General features: G+C 46.1%; 1 protein-coding gene across 4 annotated transcripts in view; it reads left to right on the top strand.

Annotated features, from left to right (window-relative positions):
• Window positions 1–20339, top strand: part of CRACDL (CRACD like) — a 145168-nt gene extending 124829 nt beyond the window's left edge. For all 4 annotated transcript variants that reach the window (XM_040453992.1, XM_040453991.1, XM_040453993.1 and 1 more), the window contains 3 exons: window positions 17110–17282; window positions 18287–18431; window positions 19520–20339. In XM_040453992.1, the coding sequence (XP_040309926.1) occupies window positions 17110–17282; window positions 18287–18431; window positions 19520–19662 (461 nt within the window). In that variant the 3' untranslated portion in view covers window positions 19663–20339. The remainder of the gene's footprint in view (window positions 1–17109; window positions 17283–18286; window positions 18432–19519) is intronic.
• The last annotated feature ends 3382 nt before the right edge of the window (window positions 20340–23721 follow it).

Below are 23721 nucleotides of genomic sequence, written 5' to 3'. Positions count from 1 at the left end.
TGTTCCATATCCTATTTGTGACTTTTTGTAAGAATCTAAGGGTATTAAAACTCCTAAAACCCTGTAACAAAAATGAATTTTACTCCATGTAAATTTTTAAATAATCTCTTAAATGATACAAAAAAGTGACAGTGACCTTCTCTCCACCCATTCTGAATATCTCAAATCCCACCCACAGAAGGAACCACCACCAGCTCTTTGCCATGCCAGTAGCAGTCAGAGCTGCATCAGTATGAACAACACACAGATGAATCCCCCCTTTTTTTAATCACAAAAATATTATACATGTTGGCTCACAATTTGATATTTTCACTCCACGATAAGACATGGGCCTCTTTTCTGATCAGAGTGAGTCACTTGACCTCATTCCTTTCAAGGGCTGCATAGTGCCTGTACCATATTTTATTTAACCATTCCCTACTGAAGGGCATTCTGAGTGTGTTGAGGTTTTTTTTTTCCTTTTGCTGCAGTAACCATTCTTGTCTATTTTATCTCTATGGAGTTACACTGTTCCTTCTGTAGGATAGATTTTTTTTTAATTTCCTTTTGAGAGAGGGAGAGAGCGAGCAGGGGAGAGACAGAGAGAGGGAGACAGAAGATCCAAAGCAGGCTCTGTGCTAACAGCAGAGAGCCCAACACGGGGCTCGAACCCACGAACTGTGAGATCATGACCTGAGCTGAAGTTAAACACTTAACCTACTGAGCCACCTAGGCGCCCCTAGATTTTTTTTTAATTCAAGTTAGTTAACACATAGTGTAGTCTTGGCTTCAGGAGTAGAACCCAGTGATTCCTCTCTTACACATGACACCCAGTGCTCATGTAGGACAGATTCTTAAAAGTGGGCTTTCTGGCTCAAGGGCATGTGCAGTTTTTAGCTTCAGATTGCACCCCCCCCCCCCATAAAGGTAGTACCAATCTACACCTCTTTGCATAGAGTAGAGAACCTCTCATTAGCACTAGATGAAAAAAATCACAGTTTTTTTTTTTCAATCTGATGGATGAAAAAGGTCCTCCTTGGTCAGTGGGTCCTGGCCATCTTAATGTGAAGTGTCTTTATCTTGCCCCCACATCAGCTCTTTTTTTTTTTTTTTATGTTTGTTTATTTTTGAAAGAGACAGAGTGTGAGTCGGGGAGGGACAGAGAGAAGGGAGACAGAGAATACCAAGCAGGCTCCAGGTTCTGAGCTGTCAGCATAGTCAGATCTCTTCGTCTTTAACCCAATGCCCACAGCACTTCCCTGCAACTCTCTCTTCCCAGGTCTGGGTGTAACCATGGAGCTTTCCTCTTTAAAACTCTCTATACCTTCCCACTGTATATGCCTTCCTGGGGGTGGGGGTGCATTTAGGGCTTTGTGGATTCTGGCCAAGGTTGACATTTCAGCCTTCCTAAGTTTGCCTGCCACTCATTCACTTCCTCTGACATCTCCAGCCCCACCCGTGTCACCAGCTTCCCTTGGCACTCTGCACACACTCCTGCTTGCCCTGAATGCACTCTGCATTTCTGAACTCCCTGAGAACATCCACATTTTTGTTTTTCTCTATGGAGTATCTGTGCTTGGGGGTCTTGTGGCCTGCAGTGGGTTCCCCACGGAACCCCGCTGTGGTTTGCATGGACAGGTACAAGGGCAAGGCAGGGGGCTGGGTGGTAAGATTGAAGAGTGTGGGTTTGGAGGTTTTACTGCAAGGTCCACCTTTCAGGGGCTGTGGAATTTTGAGCAAATGAGATTCCTTAACCTCTAAGTCTTAATTTCCTCCTTTGTAAGACGAAGTTATTAGTAATGCACAGGGCAGCAAAAGCTTTGTAACTACAAAATGTGATGTAGTTTCCAACAGTACAGTCATAACTTCCTAAGGATGTACCAAAATATACTCATCTGAGTTGCATGGAACAACAGTATATGGGAATGGGATTTTCTCTGTCCCTGGTGAAACCAGCGAGGGCACCAACGCATAGATACGAGAACCCAGAGAGAGCGTGTGTGTAGAATATTGTGAGGAGTCCACCCCACCCCCTGAGAATATACAGGGGCCCTGAGAGGGGAGAGGAAGAAGGGGGATTTGCAAAACACTTTCTTCCAGGAGCACAGCTACAGTTCTGTGAGCCCCCAGCTCAATGGGGTGGGGTCAGGAGGCCTCCCTTGTCCAGAGTCTACAAAGGGGCCTTGTGTGGGACTTCTGGGAGAGCTGGACAGGTGTGCCCTGCAGCTGGGAGACCAGTGCTGGATTAAGGCCACCATGGTTGCCACATAACACACCTGTGCTCCCAGAGCCCTGCCTGATGTAGAGGGCAAAGGGACACAGCAGCAAGAGCAGAGGAGGAGCTGAGTCACAGCCAGAGAGGCATAGCTGCAGATGAGCATCCCTGGCTCAGTCTCAGACACCTGCCAGCCCCAGATTGGATGGACCCCACTGAGGCAATGGTAGGAGCCAATCACAGGAGAACCCTGCCTATTCTCCTCACCTTTCCTCCTTCCCAGACCCTAAGCACTTGGGAAAGGACCTCCCACCCCAGCTCAGACACCCTGCATTCAGGGGAACAGGAGACTTAATACTGACTCAACCTAAAATCTACATCATATTCCAAAGTGACCACAGTGACTGCTAGGACCTGAGAATGACTAGGAAGATACTGAGAATCTTCTGGCTCTATCTGAGGAGGGGTGATGGACTGTAGGAGATCAGGGTCATGCTGTGCTTTGCTCTGTCTAAAACTTGCCAGCCCAGCATTCAGGCTCCTGCAAAGGTGCAGCCCACCTCCTAGGGTGTGGAGAGGCAGTGCCCCCCACCATCCATCTGCATGCTGCTGCCACTTCAGAGTGCACAGCAGCACTTTCTCCAGGGCAGCCATAACCTCATGCAGGGACTGAATTCCCCTATGCACTTATCCCAGGGCCGGTGGGAGAAGAGTGCACTTGAAGAGAGACGGCAGCGTCTTCATGACAGAAGTGGGCGAGTGTCCTGGGCAGAGAGTGCCAAAAGCCTGAGCAGTAAGACCATAGTTGAGGACTGTGTGGGCATCAGTGGGGTGGTCCTGGGAGTAGATGTCCAGATACAAGGCAGGGGGCACTGGCTGATTTCAGGAGGGGAGGGTTCACCAGATCCTGGAGCGGTGGGGGGTGGAGGGCGGGGGCATCAGCCCAGTTCAGGAACTGGACCACCTGGTCAGACGGGTGCTCGGTGTTGCCAGAAGGCAGCATCATGGGCTCTCCAAGGCTCCCTCAGGCTGGAAGTTTGGAGCAGCATTGATATCACTGCTTCCCAGTGATGGACGCAAATTGGGGTCATCACCCCCACAGGTTCAGGTTGATGGGTGCAGGGTGAGCCCCAGACAATGGGAGTATTAAAGACTCCACAAGTGATTCTAATGTGTGGCTAGCACTGAGAACGCCTGTTCTTGGGCAGCACTTTCTCAAACTTACAAATGTTTGTGAATCTCATTAAAATGAAGACTCTGATTCTGATGGGGACAGTACTGCTGGTGTACAGACCAACATTTGAGTAGCAAGGATCTAGATCTGCGTTAACCAACATGGAACTGTTAGCCTTATATGTCTGTTTATATTACTTTATTTTTTTATGTAAACTCTCCCCCCCAACATGGGGCTCAAACTCACTATCAGTGAGTCTCATGCTCACTGACTGAGCCCACTGGGATCCCTAGCACGTGACTATTTAAATGTAAACTTGAATGAATTAAAATTAAAGTTAAAACTTCAGTTTCTCAGTCATACTAGCCACATCTCAAGGACTCAGCAGCCCCATATCTCATGGCTAGCTGACAGCACAGAGATCATTTCCATCGCTGCAGAAAGTTCTGTCGGATGGCACTCTTTCAGGGCAAGTAGCATCTTCTTGACACCCTGTAAGGGTTGTGCTCTGTGCTGTTCCCAAAAATGTGCCTACTGTCAAAGCATCATTACACTTTCACCTGTGTGTGTGTGTGTGTGTGTGTGTGTGTGTGTGTGTGTGTGTCCGTCTCCCTCACTACATCAGCTTCCCTTAGTCAGGGTCTACAGTGGATTTACTCACCACACTTATACACACTCTGTATAGTGACAATAATAGTTCATGTATATTATGCACTCACTAAGTGCCAAGGCTCATATTAAATGTTTTACATTTTATTTTTTTTTTAATTTTTTTTCAACGTTTATTTATTATTTTTGGGACAGAGAGAGACAGAGCATGAACGGGGGAGGGGCAGAGAGAGAGGGAGACACAGAATCGGAAACAGGCTCCAGGCTCTGAGCCATTAGCCCAGAGCCCGACGCGGGGCTCGAACTCACGAACTGTGAGATCGTGACCTGGCTGAAGTCGGACGCTTAACCGACTGCGCCACCCAGGCGCCCCTAAATGTTTTACATTTTAATTTGCAACAAGAATCCTATTTTATAAATGGGAAAGCTGGAACTTAGGCCAAAGAACTTGCCCAAGGGAACATAGCAGGTAAACTGTGGAGGGGAGTGTGGAGCCACACAGACTACCTCTGCAGCCAGATGCTCTTCACTGTTATGCTATACTGTGGTGGTTCTCAAGTGAGGACAACTTTGTCCCCCACAGACATTTGGCAGTATCTGGAGACATATTTGACTGTCGTGACTGTGGTAAGAAGGAGGCACTACCAGCATCTAGTGGGCAGAGGTTAAACATACTGCAGTGCACAGGAAGGCCCCCAGCAACAAAGGATCATCCAGCCCCACCTGTCAGTAGTGCCAAAGCTAAGTAACTACTGTTTGCCACTCAGTGAGTAGATTATAACAGGGAGAGAATGGTATATAGGAAAGTTGTGGGGTCATACTCCTTACTATGAGAGGGTGTGTGATGTGGTGAATGAAGAGTAGAGGAAAAGCCTGCGTTTGGCAGTGTGACCCTGGACAAGTCCTTTACTCCATGAGATTCTGTGTTCCTGTCTCTGAAATGGGGATTGAAAGCAGGGTTGTGAGGTTCATTAGGAATATGGTATTGCTCTGAAAATCAAGACTGAATAAACCTGAGCTGTGAACACTTCTTGGGTGGGGAGAAGTTTCCCTACCTGTTCAGGGGGAGTGAGGGCAGCCCAGAGGTAATAGAGGAAGGAAAATCTAAGCTCTGTGTACAAGGGCTATCCCTCAAACTAATTACTTGTTCTCTGGTGACCACTTGAGAAAGATCTTGCAGAATTCCAGCTGCCCCTGGAGATCTGCAAAGAATCCAAAGTGAGGTGTTTGTGTACATTTTGAATTATAAGAGGGTGCCATGTAATATAATAGTTTTGCTACCTTTTCTCCATCATCTGCTGTAGCTAAAAATTATCTTCAAATTAACAGTGCCTTTCCATGCCCATATCCTTGTAAGGTCCCCATTATATTACCTGGCGGTTACTGGATAGCAGCTGTCTCTATGCTCAGAGATGGACTTTGGTCACTGCCTTCTGCTTAGAGGCTGTTTTAATTGCACGGACAGTGGAAGTTAAGCAAATGGACTTTGAGTCCAAGCATGTGTATCACAACTCTGTGTCCTTGAACCTGTCTCTGGCTTCCTGGGTCTCCACTTTGAGATGTAGGGATCAGGGTGGGCAGCTTGGGAATGTCTGCCAGCCTTTACATGTGAAGGCTGGGCAGCTGCACCTGAAGTTCAGCAAAGAGCCTGGCAAAGCATCAAATGCCTGGGGCGCCCCCAATAAATGTGCTTGCATGTGACCAGGTTCCTGACCTCACACATCCAAATCCCAATACAATTCACAGTCATTTTTAAAAATGTTTAGGTTTATTTTATTTTTTAGTTTATTTATTTTGAGAGAGAGAGAGCAGAGGAAGATCAGAGAGAGGAAGAGAGAAAGAGAATCCCAAGCAGGCTCCACACTATCAGCACAGAGCCTGACAAGGGGCTTGAACTGATGAACGATGAAATCAATTACCTGAGCTGAAATCAAGAGTTGGAGGTGTAACCAACTGAACCACCCTGGTGCCCGACATGCATTGATTTTTGTTTATAAATGCTTTTTCACAGATTTTGCCTATGAGCAACAGAGTCTTAAAGCAGTTATAGCTAGTGCTGTAACAAGAAAAAAACCAGGCAGAGCCCAGGACCCCCCCTGGGAAAAAGACTCACATCAGTTCCCACTGTGGAGGCCTGCACAAATCCCTGCCCTGGGACAAGGACTGACCACTCTCCCCTGGTGAATATGCTGTGACATTGAGAAACCTGACTCCATCGGCCCTTTCACCAGGACTGAATCACTTATACAACCATGACTTCGTTATCAGTGTTGTTTGCCCTTCGTGGGTGAGCAAGTGTAAGATGTTCCCTAGAGACTTCCCACAAAACCAGGGTAAAGGGCACAGTCTTGGCCTTCACAGGTTCTCACCTCTTATGATAGAAACAAGCTACCAGGACCATTTAAAACAACAGTGGCATTTTTTTTCCTGCCATGGGGGTTTGAAGATCACAAGAGAGACAATCTGTAGGTCTGAAGGTGGGTTTCAGGAGCTGGGGTGAGGAGGAGACCCTGGCAGCGCCTCCTGACCTTGGAATAGGGAACAGCGGTAAGGACAGTTTGGCCCCAGTGGCCAGGAAAGAGGCTCCCAGACGTAGTAGCTGCCCTCCTTGAGAGCTCCATTTTGCCAGGGGGCTGTGAAGAGAGTGTTTAGAGAGGCAAGTTCTCTGCCCTTGCTGATCTTTGGGGTCTTATTTAGGAGAGGAAATGGAGAACGGATTCAGGATAAGCCTTCAGAGGATGGAGGGAAGAGGGAGATTCGTTGGGTGATGGAGGACAGCAGTAGGAAGGCAAGTGGGCCAAGGACCTCAGGATGCTTTTGAGGTCTGAGGGGAAGTGAAGAGGATGGGAAGCTTCTGCTGACCAGGGAGAGGGCATCCTTGAGAGAACCCTCACTCCCTCTGGCAGTAGCCTTGCCTAACTGCAGTGTGGAAATAGCTCCACAGTGCAGACTTGCCTCATTTCTGTATTTCGACAGAGACCCGGACTCCTTCCTGGTTGCTATCCAAGCACCAAGCGAATCCCGGTTATCTTAGAGTAGTTTTTGTGGGTTGTTTTTGTTTTTGTTTTTAATTTTTACTGAAGAGTGATACATATGCAGAGAAATACACAGATCATGTGTGTCTCAGTGAATTTTCACACACCAAACACACCAGACAAGAAACAGAATGAGACCAGTACCCCAGAGGCCCCTTGTGTTTCCTGCCAGCAGGCTCTGGAACTCATTCCCAGACTGTGGAATATGTGCTAGCTGTCGAAGGATCCCTCAATCTCTGATTGCCCTTGCAGGAGACCCGGTGTGCAGTGCACTGGAGAGATGTGTTAGATTAGAAACAGCCTTCCTGTCTGTAGACTCAGCACTTGCCAAAGGGCCTGGTGCCTCGTGGGCACTCACCCGGTACAGTTGATTCTCATTATGTGTAGTAGTTATGCTCCATAAAGTTGCTGTGAACAGTGAATTAGTGAATACTGAACCATAGCTCCTAGAAGAAAGAGTAGAAATCAGAGCTAGTGGGCCTCTGATTACAACATTTTGTCAAATGATCAGCAATACCCTTGTTTTGTTTGTGTTTGTGTTTAAGACACTGTATTGTATGTATTGTTGATTAATTATCATCCCACTCACAGCCAACAAAACTGAAACTCATGCCTGAATGAAGTTCATTTGATACACATATTTCCTCTGTGACACACCTAACAGCCTTTTTGTGGTCAGGAACACCAGACAGCACTTTAGCATTAGACGTGGGGGCTATTTTACAGTAAAATCACCCCCAAAACCCCATAAAAATGCAAAAAATGTGGCACCAAGTATACCTCAGAAAGGACATTTGTTCACAGTATGAGAGCAGAAACAGGAAAGAAACAGAGTCTCATCAGCTGGGACCGTGCTTGTCCAAAGACTCGAATTTTTCACTTCTCTGCACATGTCTGCAAATGACCATGAATGGTCATAAGAACTGGTGTGGGCGTTACAAATACATTATAGTGAGTAGGCAAATTCACAAATATGGAATCCGCAAACAGTGAGGACTGACTGTATTGGTTAAATGGGAAAGGTAGGAATGGCAATTAGTTCAATCTGGAGGTGGAAATAGAACACAGCCCATCACACATCATTCAGAATGGGAGCTTACTCTGTGAAAAGCCCTCACTCCCCAAACGCTCAGCACAGTTTTGAGACAAATGCTCACACAAGAATTAAAAGCCCAAGTTCCACTGTAAGATCACCCAGCCTGGCTCATGGACAGAACTGGTGAAGAGTGACTGCAGACTTTGCAGGCATGTATTGATCAGGGGCTATCTGTGTAAGCTGAGATGGATAATCACTCAGTAAATGCTTAAAAAAACACCAAACCCTCAGCTTTCATATAGGAAGCCTGGCATATAGGAGCATGTGGGTGGCTCAGTCGGTTAAGCATCCTACTGTTGGTTTTGGCTCAGGTCATGTTCTCACAGTTCATGAGTTCAAGCCCCATATTGTGCTCCGTGCTGACAGCGAGGAGCCTTCTTGGGATTCTGTCTCCCTCTGTGTCTCTGCCTCTCCCCTGCTCATTCTTGATCTCTCCTCTCAAAAAAAAAAAAAAAAAATATATATATATATATGTATATATAAATATATATGTGTGTGTGTGTATGTGTATAAACATTTAAAAAAAAAAAAGAAAGCCTGACATAAACCCTTAACATAGGTGAGGTCCCATGTGTCCCCAGAGCCCAGGACCCCACCCCCACTCCAGCAATCCCCTTAGTGTGTGTTTACACACGTCATCACCTCCATGTAAACCAGGTCTGTGGCAGAGGACCTGAAGGGGAGGCAGAAACGGAGGATGTTTGCTGTTATTGAAACACCTAGGCACTGTTCTGGCTTCGGCTAATTGTGACAGATGTTAATGATACATGCACGTTAGATCAGAAATCTTAGAGCGTAAACTCAGGCCTCTCCTTCCACAAAGAATGTTTTGCAAAGCTGGGAATGAGCCATTGATACATATTTTTAAGATATTTAAAATGACAGCATAACGGAAAAAGATTCCAAGAAGCGTGCCAAAGTGTTAGCACACTCTCCTGGGTTATTGATTTATGGGAAATTTCCTTCTCCTTTATACTTTCATCTGTTTTCTGGATTTGTACAATGTGCATGTGTACTTTTATAAACAAGGAAGACATTTTGCGAGAGGAAAAAGATTCATAAAAATTGTGGCTCCAAAAATTTTCAAGAGACGTAAGAATCCTGCTGTCCCACTGTGTGTTGGCTTAGGGCGTAGATTTGCTTTATTTTTCTCAGCCAAAGGGCAGGAAATCCTGGTAGTTTACATCGTACAGCTCATTGCCTCTCACCCAGAAGACAGTCTTCATGACAACTCCCACCTTCCAGACTCAGCTGTCCTGCATGTCATATGGGATGTAGACCACTGTTGGAGTCCCAGCCTCAATCCCTCAGCGGGTCCTTATAGAAGTCTTTCCAAATGAAAGAAACAGTACCTCAAGGCTGAATTGTAATAGGCACCAAAAAGGGGGGGAACCCATCACTGACTAGCAAGTCAAAATGAAGTAGTAAGAAGCATCTGCCTCCCAGAGGGCTGGTCGAATATATCTCTAGAAATGGTTGGGGCGCCTGGGTGGCGCAGTCGGTTAAGCGTCCGACTTCAGCCAGGTCACGATCTCGCGGTCCGTGAGTTCGAGCCCCGCGTCGGGCTCTGGGCTGATGGCTCGGAGCCTGGAGCCTGTTTCCGATTCTGTGTCTCCCTCTCTCTCTGCCCCTCCCCCGTTCATGCTCTGTCTCTCTCTGTCCCAAAAATAAATAAACGTTGAAAAAAAAAATTAAAAAAAAAAAAAAAAAGAAATGGTTTCACACTGAGGATCTTCTGAATGGTTAATTTTAACTCTTCCTGTATACAAATAGCTCGGTTAAAATGCCAAACATGTGTCCAGAAACTGTGTGGTTTTCTTCCCCATTGTATTTAGAGTTGTGTGTGATGGGGTATTTTCAGAGTGATATATATGGTAGGCTCCTGGGCAGATGGATGAAAATTGGGCTGCCATCTTGGGCAGTGTAGCTACATCAGGGCCTGTCTGCTAGCCAGCTGTCCACAGGCATAGTGTCTACAGGGAGGAACAGAGTGCTATTCTAGAGAGTGTGGCTTCAGTGGGCACTGGGTTACTTGGGCCAGGCTCGTCCATGGCCTTGTTCAGACCTTGCTGGCCTTCCCACCCTCCCCAGCCCATGTGGGGCACAGCACATGCAGAGATGGCTAGGAGGAGGCCCCTGCCCTGATGGTGTGGCTCATGAGGAGACCAGGACACGCAGAGCATCAAGAGTTAGTCTGCTTGGACTATCACAGATCATGTCCTCAGGAACCAAGAGTCAGCCCGGCCACCTGGCCCAGTTAAAGGCTGGGAGACATCCCGGTGCTTGCTTCTGTTTTCTTATCATGGGAGAGGACATTGGTAAAGGGCTCATTGGTCTCCACCATGTCCTGGCTAGGATTTGACCAAAGTCTGCATCTCTTCTCAGGTGGGACTAACAACAACAAAATAACAACAGCACCCTTTGCGAGGGCAGCTCACACTCTTTAGCTTACAAGATGCCAGGCACTGTGCTAAGTGCCTTCCGTGGCTTATATCTTATTACACCTTCACCATCACGAAGGAGGTGTAGACAGTGCATGATCTCTTTCGGTCTTCAGTCACATTAGGAGAGGTACACACTGCTCCTTTCCTCATTTGACACCGAAATTGAGTCACAGAAAGATTCTGGAATTTGCCCCAAAGCACCTTGCTAGCCCGAGGCCTTAATCTTAGACATGGAGGCCCCAGGGCCACATCAGTAGCTGCTCTGTTTCCTGGCCCCAAGGAGGAAGCAGTCCTCATTACCACAGCCTACTGAACCAACCACAAGAACAAACCCTCTTGGAAATGAATGCTTGAACAATAAATATACTTTTTAAACCAAACCCTTGAAGAAGGAGAATGTGTTAAGAAGAAAGAAGGAATCTGGAGAAAATCTAATGTATAAACTTCTCATAGCCTCCCCCTCTGAATCATGTCCTCAAAATAACAGCAACAAAAATAATTTTCCTGATCAAAAGTTGCCCTCATGTGAAATTAAGTTATTTAGGGCAAGCGTTGTGGCTGTTACAGCTTCCTGCATTGAAAGTGTTGTGTCTTCCAGAAGCTTTACTCTACATATGCTGTACAGCAGATCAAATTTGCTGTCTTCTTTTCCAGGGGAGACATGTTTGGGGGAGTCCATCTCTCTCAGACTCTCTGTAAAGGAGATCACACAGATACAGACATGAATCAGTGGTTTCCTGTGCGTGAGAAACGCTCCTGGGCTGTTGGTTGCAAACCCAGGCACACCCGACTGCTTAAAAACCTGTTGTCAAGTGGGGAGGAGAAATTGAGATGTCAGAGCCCTTTAGCCAAATCCCCAGAAGATTAAGGTTGTCTGTGTATTGAGGCAGAAAGGAGTAAACAAAGGAGTGTTTTCAGCTCCTTTTATTTAATCTGCTGCCACATCTATATTAGCCTGGGATTAATGACATTTTGAATGTGTTTAATCTCAGAAGCTTTTTTTATGGTTGAACCTTGACCCTGAATATTCATGCAGTAGAGCGGTCACACAGTAAGATACTTGGCACCTGCAACCTGCCTTATCCTGCACATTACCTGTGTCTTCATTCCTCTCCCCTCCCTCGCCTTGTGGAGTATAGCACACGCCCCACAGTCCTTGCCCCTTCTGTGGCACCATGTGCAGGGAATGGGAGTGCAGACCAGAGTGGCCAGCTGGGCAGCTGGGTCTTCTGACACAGAGCAGAATAGCTCTTTACCCAGCCACTCTGCCTGCGCTCACCTGGCACAGGCACTTCCATGTGGGCTCTGTGAGGCTCCAGGTGGAATCCCGGGCCTCTCTGAACCATGGTAGGAAGCTTCCTTCCCAGTGCCTGGAATTTCTGCCACCATTCCTGTGCCCTCCACCCATGAGGCTGGTCCTGAACTGTCCTGTGAAAGGGTCTGGAGGCCGTCAGGGTCCCTCTGGCCCACTCGCATTCCTGACATGACAAGGAATGAAGGGGTGAGGAGAGAGCACTGAATACAAGGAGAGGCCACCACTCAGGGAAAAGAAATAGGAACCAAAGAAGAAAAATGGTTGCTGAAAGATCTCAGCCGTGCGCCTGGCCCAGTGCTTGGTGGCACTGCCGTTGTAGGTTGTTTGATGTCGCACTGGCACAGCAGGGCGTGGGTGCAGAGCTCACTCTGTCCCATGAGCCTGCCCATGAATGCCTGACACAGGTGTACACACTCACACACAAAGTACAGCTGCCCACTGACAGGCAAAGCCGAGGCCAGTGACCCTTCTTTGCAAAGAAATCTGCCAGCATGCTCTCCATGTAAGGAAAGAAAAGCCACCTCTTGCCAAGCCGAACCTAGCTGCATTGTTTACAAGACCGCAGTTCCTATGACCAAACTGGACAGAATAGGATTTGCCTCTGGTCCAGTGAGCTGTCAGCCTTGAGCCTGGTCTAGGAGGGCCCCCAGCCTTGCTGTAGGCCTCCATTTTATTTTATTTTTTATTTTATGTTTGAGAGAGAGAGGATGCAAGGGAGTCGGAGACAGGAGGGGCAAGCGAGAGAGAGAGGGACAGAGAGAGAGAGAAGCAGGGCTCACCCAAAGCAAGACTCAAGCTCACCAATGTGGGGCTGGAACTCAGGAACTGTGAGATCATGACCTGAGCCCAAGTCCGATGCTTAACAACTAAGCCACCCAGGCGCCCTTGCTCTAGGCCCCTGATCCGCATGGTCCCCAGGAATGCTACATAGCCCCTGTATAACCTTTTCCAGTGAGTTTTTAAATACTTTTTTTTGGCCCAAATAGGGTATAGAAATTCCTCAGAGCTGTCTTGTACCCTCGTGGTGAGAATGACACATGTGTCACTTGCCCTACACAGACCTGAGGGGCTGGAGAGCCACCCAGAGCACTGGGAGATGCGGGGCCACTGTGGCATTTCGTAGCTGCCATTCAGCCTCTAGGTTAAAACTTGGGATGGAAATTTTCTCTCTGTGTATCTGTAGTCTTGACAGAATTATTCAGAATATTCTGTTGACTGAGGTAATGAGTTTAAACCTGTAGTAAAATCCCTCTCTCCAGTCAGCCTGTGCTGTGGCAAAGGCTCCTAAGCAGCAAGCATGTGCAGGACAGAGCAGGGAGGGCGGCACCACCACACATCTCATTCTGGCCAGGACCAAATGGAGGGCACAACTGTCATTGAGTGTGAGGAAAATATCAAAGGAGAAGTGGAAAGAAATCTTCTTAAGAAAACAGTTAAAAGTCCAGGGGCACCTGGGTGGCTCAGTCGGTTAAGCATCTGACTCTTGGTTTTGGCTCAAGTCATGATCTCATGGTTCGTGAGTTCGAGCCCCCACATCGGGCTCTGTGCTGTTGTTGGCATGGAGCCGGCTTCAGATCCTCTGTCTGTCCCCGCCCTTCCCCCTCCCTGCCCCCTGCTGCTCACTAGTGCACTCTCTCTCTGTCTCTGAAAAATAAAAGAAAAAAGTTAAAAGTCTAGAAAGACCATGAGGTTTCCCTGGAATGAGAGATTGAGATTAAGGTAAGAGAAATGCAGACTTCTGTAAAACATGGAACCACCTTCTGTGTGCTAGGCAATCACTGGGTTCTTCAGATGAGATATAAAACGTAAAACAACATCATAAATGAGCTAATATTAGGACACTACATGGTGCATAGTCTGCAGAGTGTATCTGTTAAATAAATAAGAAGTTCTAATGACTGAAAGCATGTATCAGTGAGGCAGACAGTGAGCCAAGAAGTGGGGTAAATCTCTTAAGACAGATTAGGAGAGGGAGAGCATATTCATCTAGGCTGACCAGATAGGCTGACCAGAGTAGGCTTCATGGAGGAGGCAGCATCTGGGCAAGTAGGGATGATTCTGGAACAGGGTGTCTAATCCCTATCACCTCCTGGACTATGGTCATAGCCTCCTTCCTCACCTCACAGCCCCTATCCCTCCCCAGTCTGACTTCCTCTCCACACAGCCTTCAGAATGTGCCCTTGGTTCAAACCCCAGACCTCCCCATTATGGACAGGAAAAAGGCCAAGAAGACCCTTCTCAGTCTGTCCCTTCATGATCCATCAGCCCCTCTCAGCCAGCCTGCCTACTGCTCTGCCTTCTGCCCCTTCCACCTAGGAGGCCTTATGGTGCCCCTCTGGAAGTTTGCTTCTCCAGGTCCCAACCCAGACAGCACCTCACCCACCACCTACCAGTGTTAGGCCCTTCATCCACCCAGCACTTGGTAAACTGTGGCATCTTCCAATTTCCACTACAGTTGATTGTTTGTGTTTAGTTTCCCACACTCGATTTTGAGATTTTGAAAGAACAGGACAGTTGGCTGCTTATTTTTCCACCTTAGCATTTAGCACAGTCCTTGCACATAGGAAATGCCAAAGGGAGGGAGGGAGGGAGGGAGGGAGGAAGGACAAAGGGAAGGAGAAGGAGGAGAGAAGAAATGTTGAGATCTGGCTAGTAGAAATGATTGTACATTTAGAAGTAGTCTGAGCAAATCTGAGTTTTGAAGTCAAGCGTGGAACAGAGAGAACATTTTGAAGAAGGAGCGATGAAGGCTGAGGGTCAGGAGCAAGGAGGAATTCCCAGGTTTGGGAGCAAGAGTCCGACAAGGACCCGGGGCAGGAGGGAGACACCCAAGGAGGACAGGCCTCCCAGGCAAGGTTAACGCAGTTCCATCAGTACGAGGGGTAGAGCAGGTAGAGAACATGGAGACCTCAGGATTTACGGTTCAGTGGTTGGGTGGATGGAGAGAGCAGCGCTCATGTTGTGGCTGGGTCAGGCATTAGCTGAAGAGACACAGGCAGAGGCCATTGGAGGTGGAGGGTGGAGGAGAACAGAGGACTCGGGCTTCAAGGGGATGATGAGGCTCAGTGGAGACAGTTCTTTTCAAGCTGTGGGAGACCCAAGCACTTTGCAAAGCAGCAGAGAAGAGGTCAGCTGCCAGGGAGAGCCTGAAGAAGCAAGAAGGGACAAGGGATGAATGAAAGAGATAGAGCAGGGCTCCCTGGGGACCAGCAGGGTGGAGGCTTCAGGGAGCAGCCAGGAGAAGAGTGGGAGCCATTCCCGGCTGTCCAGTCCAGGAAGAGGTCAGCATGTGAAGCCAGAGGCCCTTCTCAACTCTGACGAGAGACCGAAGCTTGCAGGGCAGGTGCTCCTGTCCCCTGCCCCTCTTTGGTGACCGGGGAGCTGAGAGAAAGACTGCAGGTTAAACCGGAGACAGAAACAAGAACAAATAGAGTAGTATCCTATCACGTCAGAGCCAGGGGTGGTATATGTCAAGCCACCAAGAACGAGAGGTATTCACAGATATCTGCACGATTGCTGCGACATGGGCCCTGCCTTCACCTTGCTGACCAAGGTGCACTGTGTAGAAGGGAAAGCGGTCAGGGGCCAGGCATCTGGGGATACACTTCTGTCTTTGTTTTCTGAGGTAGCAGGCAAACATTCAGAAAGGCGGGCTTGTGGGGAACCTTTGGATTCGGTGTACTTTTTTTTTTTTTAATGTTTATTTATTTTTGAGAGAGAGGGAACATGAGCGGGGGAGGGGTCCAGAGGGAAGGAGATAGTGGATCCAAAGCAGCCTCTGTGCTAACAGCAGAGAGCTCGATGCAGGACTTGAACTCACAAACTGTGAGATCATGACCTGAGCCGATGCTGCTTAACCAGCTGAGCCACCCAGACACCCTGGATTCGGTGTACTTTTGATATGCCTGTGAGAAGCCACTATTTAAGTCATAGATTTCCTTGAAGAGTGTAAGCTTGCTTCTTTTTTCTGTGGATAAAGATAATAAATTTTCATCAAAGAAAATATGCAAATACAGAGATAAAAAGAGGGACTCATAGAGGCTCTTAGGTGGCTCAGTCAGTTAAGCATCCAACTTTGGTTCAGATCATGATCTCACAGTTTGTGAGTTCAAGCCCTGCATCATGCTCTGTGCTGGCAGCTCAGAGTCTGGAGCCTGCTTCAGATTTTGTGTCTCCCTCTCTCTGCACCCCTCCCATACTCACACTCTGTCTTTCTCTCTCTAAAAAATAAATAAATATTTAAAAAAAATTTTTTTAGGGGCACCTGGGTGGCTCAGTCAGTTAAGCATCTGACTCTTGATCTCGGCTCAGGTCATGCTCTTACATTTGTGGGTTCAAGCCCTGCTTTGGGCTCTGTGCTGACAGTATAGAGCCTGCTTGGATTCTCTCTCTCCCTCTCTCTCTGCTCCTACCCTGCTCACACTCTATCTTTCTCTCTCAAAAATAAAAAAATAAAGAAACATTAAAAAAAATTTTTTAATAAACAAAGTCACTATTTCTGTTCTCTCTAGAACATTAAGGAAACCAACTGTGGCTAGTTTTGGTGTCACTCTCCACAAAAGGAAGGTTATGCTTACAATTAAAAAAATAATAGGGGCGCCTGGGTGGCACAGTCGGTTAAGCGTCCAACTTCAGCCAGGTCACGATCTCGCGGTCTGGGAGTTCAAGCCCCGCGTCAGGCTCTGGGCTGATGGCTCAGAGCCTGGAGCCTGTTTCCGATTCTGTGTCTCCCTCTCTCTCTGCCCCTGCCCCGTTCATGCTCTGTCTCTCTCTGTCCCAAAAATAAATAAACGTTGAAAAAAAAAATTAAAAAAAAAATAATAGTAATAGTGTGTCTACAAAACTTCCAAGAAAATCAGGAATCACATAGTATGTACTAGCCCAAAATGCCAGGCTTATATTAAAGAAATCTTATTTATATACTGATTTTTATCTCATTCCAGAAAGTATCCTGTGGCAGGAATGTGGCTTTTAAATGTGCATATAGGAGCAGTTGCATTTAATTTTTTGTGGCTCAGACTAGAGGAGCATCATCTCTTTGATGCATCTTTAAGTGAGAAAACCAAGTCCCCTGAAGAAAAGCAATGGTCTCACCAGAGAAGCTTCCCAGACCCTCTCTCCTCCTCCCTCATACACCCTGGCCTCCAGCTCCTCTGTGCAGTGTTCTCTGTGTGGGAGAAGCCAAAGGTGAGACTGGACAAGGGCTGGGATGTTTTGCATAATCTTGTGTCTTCACCCACAGAGAAGGGTCCACCTCCTGCAGCCGAGGGCCAGCCTGCACCACCCTGGATCACCATTGCCCGGCAGAAACGGCGAGGGACCCCCAACCAGCCCCCTAACCAGGAAGACAAGCCTGGGGTCCGTACCCTGAAGTCAGAAATAGGAAAGCAAGCCAAGGCGCCCGAGAGAGCCCAGGTGCTTAGAGCAAATGCTTTCTGTCTCTATAGATAGAGGGTGGGACCAGCCAGCTAGAGCTGAGGCCCAGCACCTCACACATTCTGCATGTTCATTATAGAGACCCTTGCCTCTGACGATTGCTAATGGGTGCCCTCGGTGTGAGCTGGACTGTTAGAAGTGGGTGGATCACTTAGGCAGCTCGCTGCACCCTGCCCTCCAACACAGCTCAGCATCTGGAGAAATGGAATGGGGTTAAAATAACTTCTCAGATGCGTGGTGACCATGTCAGCAGCTCCATCTCGGCTCGTTGCACGGTAATGGACAAGCCCTGCTTTTGCTGCTATGCTAGCCACCTGCTGGGGCTTCTTGTTCCTCACGTAGGGCTGCAGGGCTGGAACCTGGGTTTCCACTTCACACTCTGCACTGAAACAGCTTTCTCAACCCCAGGCATCTATGCTCACAAGCAGGACGAGACCCTCAGCTTCTGTATTCCCCCTAATAGCCACCATGATAAACCCATAAGCGTGTTTCAGCCATGTGAGGAAATGAGCCCCAGCCTCCAACAGCATCTGTTTTCCTTTGTTTGAACCCAAACCTCCATCATACCCAGCCCTGAAACCCTGCATGCAGACTAAGGGAATTTCTAAAGTGAATACTAACCATTTGGGGCATCCATGTTCATACCAGGTGTCATAAAAATTTCAAAACTATTTCCAAACAATTCATTATGACTTTTAAATGGAATCCCTGCCATCCGACACGCAGGGCTGAGGCCAGGTGTGGGGACAAGGCAGAAGCCACGACGTCTGTGTGGGCGTAGCAGAAGGCCCCACACTCGCCTGAGTCTGACATTCTAAAGGCTCCTCTCAGCAAGGGCACAAATTAGAGCTCTGCCAAGAAAGTACCAGTGGCATGACTCAGCTCAGCAGAGAAGTTCTGTGGCCCCGCTGCTGTTGGTTATGTTTGCCCCCTCTCGGAGTGTCGGTGACCAGACAGAGGGTGTCTCTCTTGTGTCCTAATAGGAGCCCATGAAGCAAGCTGACTTTGTCCGCAGCAAGTCTTTCCTGATTGCTCCTGCCAAACCCACTGTGGACCGGAGGCAGGGGACAAAGCTTCGCCTCCAGGAGGGGCTGCAAAGAGGAATCTCCTTGTCCCATCAGAACTTGGGTATGAAACCTGCAAGCAGTACCAAATACAGTAAAACCTTGTTTTGCGAGCACAGTTTGTTCTGGGAACATGTTTGTAATCCAAAGCACTCATATATCAAAGCAAATTTCAAGAACCATTGGCTCGGTTGTGACTATGTGATGTTCGGCATCACAAACTACTCATATTGCAAGACATCACTCGTTTATCAAGTTAAAATTTATCAGAAATGTTTATTCATCTGTGGAACACTTGGGACACTCACAGAACAAGTTACTTACAATCCAAGGTTTTACTTTGAAATATGTTTCCAGAACTGGTCCTGCTTTTCTTGTTTTCTTTTCTGAATTACTTTGCCACATTGATTTTTTAAATGGCTTTTGCTGAGATGTCACTTCCATGTCATAACACTCACCCATTTCCAGTGTACAATTCAGCAAGTGTATATTGACAATAAGTGTATATTTACTGACTTGTACAACCATCACAATCCAATTTTAGAACACTTCCCTCACCCTAAAAAGAAACTCATGCCCATTTACAGTCATTCACCGTTCCCAACCCCAGGGCTAGGTAACCACTAATCTACTTTCTGTCTCCATATACTTGCCTTTGGGGACATTTCTTATAAATAGAGTCATAAAATATGTGTTCTTTTATAGATAGCTTTCTTTCACCGAGCATAGTGTTTTTGAGAATCATCTCTGCTATTGCATCGGTATTTTTAAATCTATTTTTAATAGATTTAATAGATTTAAAATACACACAACAAAATCTACCATCCTAGCCATTTTTAAGTATACAGTTTGGCAGTGTTAAGAATATTTGCACTGTTGTGCAAACTGATCTCCAGAGTTTCTGCAGTTTTATTCTGAAAGTTTCTCTTACCTCACTGTGTTGATGGAACCATTTTGAGCCTACCGTTCTTAAGTCTTTCTATTACACAAATTATTCTATGCTTGAATCTTCTTTACATGTTTACACATTAATAGATTTTGTGTTTGAGACCACAGCTAAGACCTTGACGTATATTTTAAAGAAACGCAAGAGGCTTAAGTGGAAATCCAAACTCATTTCTCATGTTTCTGTTTGTTTTGTCTTCTTTCCAGCGGCTCAGTCTGCAGTGATGACGGAGAAAGAATTGCATCAGCTGAAGAGAGCCAGTTATGCCAGTGCAGATCAGCCATCCTGGATGGAACTTGCCAGAAAGAAATCTCAAGCTTGGAGTGACATGCCCCAAATTATAAAATAGGCTGACAGCCTGCTGCTAAAGAACGTCCACTACCTTGACGGGTCACTTACTTAAAAACTGCCAGTGAATCAAGGCAAACAAACTGTGAAACCGAAGAGTGATTTTATCAAGTTATGGGAGAGCAAGCCTGGCGAAGAGGAAGGAACCAGGCCAACAAAGACAGACACACAGCCACAATCCTGGGCCAGAGGTGCCCTAAAACAAGAGCACCATTGAAAAGGGCCAGGAACAAGGTCCTGTGCCCAAAGGTATGAATGTGAGTCTTTGAGAATTGCCTTGATAAAGAGGGCTTGACAGGAAGAAAACAGAAGTGAGCAGTGAAAGCCTTAGTCGGAAGCGCCTGCAAGGACAAAGGGGAAGGTCTTCCAGGAGAACGTGTGTCTGTGCTTCCACCTGAGGTCAACTTGTGTCTCCGGGTGTGGTCTTGCCTGTGGATCCTGTCTTCTTTAAATGTTTACTATTAGGCATGACATTTTTTGGTAAAACAGGGATGCCGTTTCCAAGAGCAGCTATTAAACAGTTTTCCTGAAGACAGTCTCTCTAAGAAGGAGCAGAATAGCCGGGTTCATCAATTCATAGACTGTTTCCAAAAATAATTTTTAAACTTTTCCACAAGGCATCTATGTCCTTAACCATTGCACAATGCATTGCCTGTTCAATAAAAGGTTTCAAACATGCCTCTGTCCTATGCGTAAATGTTCTTTCTAGTCACACTTGGAGAATGTCCTCCAGCAGTGAGTGAAACGTGACGTGCGGAGTTTCAGTTAGTATATGTATCATTCAGAGTCTCAGTTGGGTTGATTTGGGGGTTTGGGTTTTTTGAGATTCTTTTTTTCCAATAAAATTTTCAGTGTTTATTTTTGGAAATCAGAAGATAATGTAGGTTTTTTTTCTATCTTCATCTACTTGGTGCAACATCTTAAAACATAAAATTTCTAAAAAAGTTGTAATTCTTTAGCATCTAATTAATCTAACCTGCACATTTCTACCGAAAACTAGGTTATCAGTGTATTAGTCAGGATGACCCATGAATGTAGAATGTGGAAAGGCCAGCAGAGGAAGAACATATATTTAGGAACTCAGAATTGTGTCTCAGTTATATAATACCTCTATTTTTAAAAATATTTCCAATTTGTTCCTTTGAACAAACTCATCTTCATAGGAATATGTGCGGCTGGGGGCATTCAGCCACCAAAATCAGTGAGACTTTGTAGATATTATAATTTGATTTTATACACCCTAAGTTCTGCTTTCATTGTATTCTCTATCCTTGTGAGTAATTATTTTTCTAGCTGTTAGAACTACACAACGTGATTAAACCTGCCTTTATTGGAAAAGTCCTGGGATAGCTTTATTCCTAATCAAATTGATTTATTAATTTCATTCTCTTTGAGAACATCAATACTGAATGCCATGGTGAATGTGTGCTCTAAACAAGAACTCTGTCCATCTAGAATTGCTCCAAAAGCTTAGACATGAATAGTTTTAACTAGAAAATATTTTGGTGGCTAGGATTAACCCAAACCATCATTTCCCCTATTAGCCGGACATTTCAGATGAACAATTTTGAGGCAGCGGATTTTACCATTAGATCAAAAGTATTTGGTTTAGTTTTATTCAAATAGAGAGGTTGGTATTCTCTGTGTGTCTCAGGACTTGGTCTCATTCTCTCTGGTACCTGGTAAGTTAGAAGGGTATAGATTGTTGAGACACTGGGAGAATTCACTGGGGGATGGCTCTGTATCTGTCACCCCCCTGCATGAAGGTTGTGATCTTCTGCCATAACAAAAGAAACTTAAACAGTGGTGAAAATATGGAGATACCGTGTGAAGTCTAGAGTGGCCTCAGAGATGGTAGTCTGCAGGGAATTGCCAAATTTGGTTTACCTAGAAGAAAGAGTGAACTATTATTGAGTGCCTCCTGTGTGCCAGGCCCTGCTCTCAGTGCTTCATATGTGTTATTTTTAATTCTCTCCACAATCCTATGGGAGTAAGTACTTGTCTCCATTTTGCAGATGAGGAAACTGAGGCACATTAAGGTTACGGTCACCTGTCCAAGATCTCACAAGTGAGTACCTCGTAAATGACTCTAGTCTTTCAACCCTACCCTTCAGTGATGTCCCCATTTATTTTTTATTTTTTATTTTATTTTAAAGAGAGCACAAGCAGGGGAGAGGGGCAGACAGAGAGCTAGAACCTTAAGCAGACTCTATGCTCAGTGTGGAACCTGATGCAGGGCTCAATCCCATGACCCTGGGATCATGACCTGAGTCAAAATCAAGAGTCAGATGCTCAACTGACTGGGCCACCCAGGAACCCCTCCCCATTTTTAAAAAGCATTAGCATGGTGAGTCTGTGTCCTTAAAAGCATAATATAGACAAGGGGACTATGCGGGATCTTATGTGGCTGTAGACTGAATGTTTTCATCTCCCCAATATTCATGTTAAATACTGATGTCCAGTGTGATGGTATCAGGAGGTGGGATCTTTTGGGAGGTGATTAGGTCTTAAAGGTGGATCCTTCATGAATGGGTTTAGTGCCATTATAAGAGAGTTCCCAGAGATCTCCCTGCTCCTTCCACCGTGTGAGGGCACATCAATAAGATGGCTGTCTATGAACCAAGAAGTGGGCTCTCATTAGACACTGGATCTGCCAGTGCCCTGACCTTAGACTTCCCAGACTCCATCCACATCAGTAAGAAAGAAATTTCTATTGTTTACAAACTACCCAGTTTATGGTGTTCTGTTACAGTAGCCATAACAGACTAAGACATGTGTCCTGGAGACAAGTACATACATACTGCATGATGCTTCCCTGGGTGACCACATTCACCCTTATCCTTCAGTTCCTAAGAGGGACTGGAGAGAGTATGAGGGTTCTTTTGTTTTGTAATTTTTAATCATGAGTACCTTCATGAACTATGAGATGTTTTCATTCCCCTGAGGAACAAATGGATAATAGGCCTTATAGTTGTGGGGAAGGAGCACTAAAATAAATAAACATGAAACATGAGAAAAACATGGGAAAACAGCAATACCTGCAATGGTGGGCCGTAAAACAGAGGGACTTGGTTGTGGCAGAAAAAAACTATTTGAGAGTGGGTGGTTAGGAAAGGGTTTGCTAAAGAGGTGACCTAGTTATAAAAATGAACCAGCCTTGCAGAGATCTGGGGGAAAACAGCTAGAGATGACAGCTCTATAAAGCCCCATGCCCTCCCACCGGGCATGTTCAGGAAGCAGTGTAGTCAGCATGTACAGGACAAGGGGGAGAAGCAGGTGCAGACATCAGGAAACAGTCCGGACCACTTGTGGGTGGGGTGGCTGGCAGACCATGTGGGAGATGGATTTTGTTCTAAGTGCTTTGGCAAGTCAGTGAAGAGAAGTGATGGGAGGTGATGTGCTTTACATTTTAAGAAGATGGCTGTAGCTTCTGGGTGAGAATACACCGTATGGGGACACAGGGAAACAGAAAGCTAGAAGCCTGTTCCATAGTTCATGTGCGATCATGGTGGTCAGGTCTACAATAATGATGGAGGTGGCAAGAAGTGGATGGATTCAAAATACTTTTAAAAGAGAGTATAAAATCCATAATGCTGGTGGATTTGATTTGGTGTGAGAAGGAAAAGATGAAAGTACAGATGACACCTAGAGTTTTAGTTGGAGCTCCTGGATGCGTGGTGATATCACTTACAGAAATGGAGTGGAGGGAGGATATGCCACAAAAAGGAGTTTGATTTTGGACATTTTTAAAAACTCAATTGTAATTAACATACAGTGTTATGTTAGTTTCATGTGGACAATATAGTGATTCAACAATTCTGTACGTTACTCAGTACTCATCAGGATGAATGTACTCTTAATCCCCTTTATTCACCCATCGCCCTTCCCTCTGGTAACCAGTTTGTTCTCTATAGTTAAGAGTCTGGTTTTTTGTCTCTTTTTTTCTTTGTTATGTTTGCGTTTTTTCTTAAATTCCACATATGAATGGAATCATATGGTATTTGTCTTTCTGTGACTAACTTATTTCACTCAGCATAATACCATGTAGATCAATCCATGT

The sequence above is a fragment of the Herpailurus yagouaroundi genome, unplaced genomic scaffold, assembly GCF_014898765.1.
Source record: "Herpailurus yagouaroundi ecotype Mexico unplaced genomic scaffold, PumYag 210, whole genome shotgun sequence".
NCBI lineage: Eukaryota > Metazoa > Chordata > Mammalia > Carnivora > Felidae > Herpailurus > Herpailurus yagouaroundi.
Note: the sequence above shows the minus strand (reverse complement) of the source record. Positions and strands in the feature narration are given on the sequence as shown.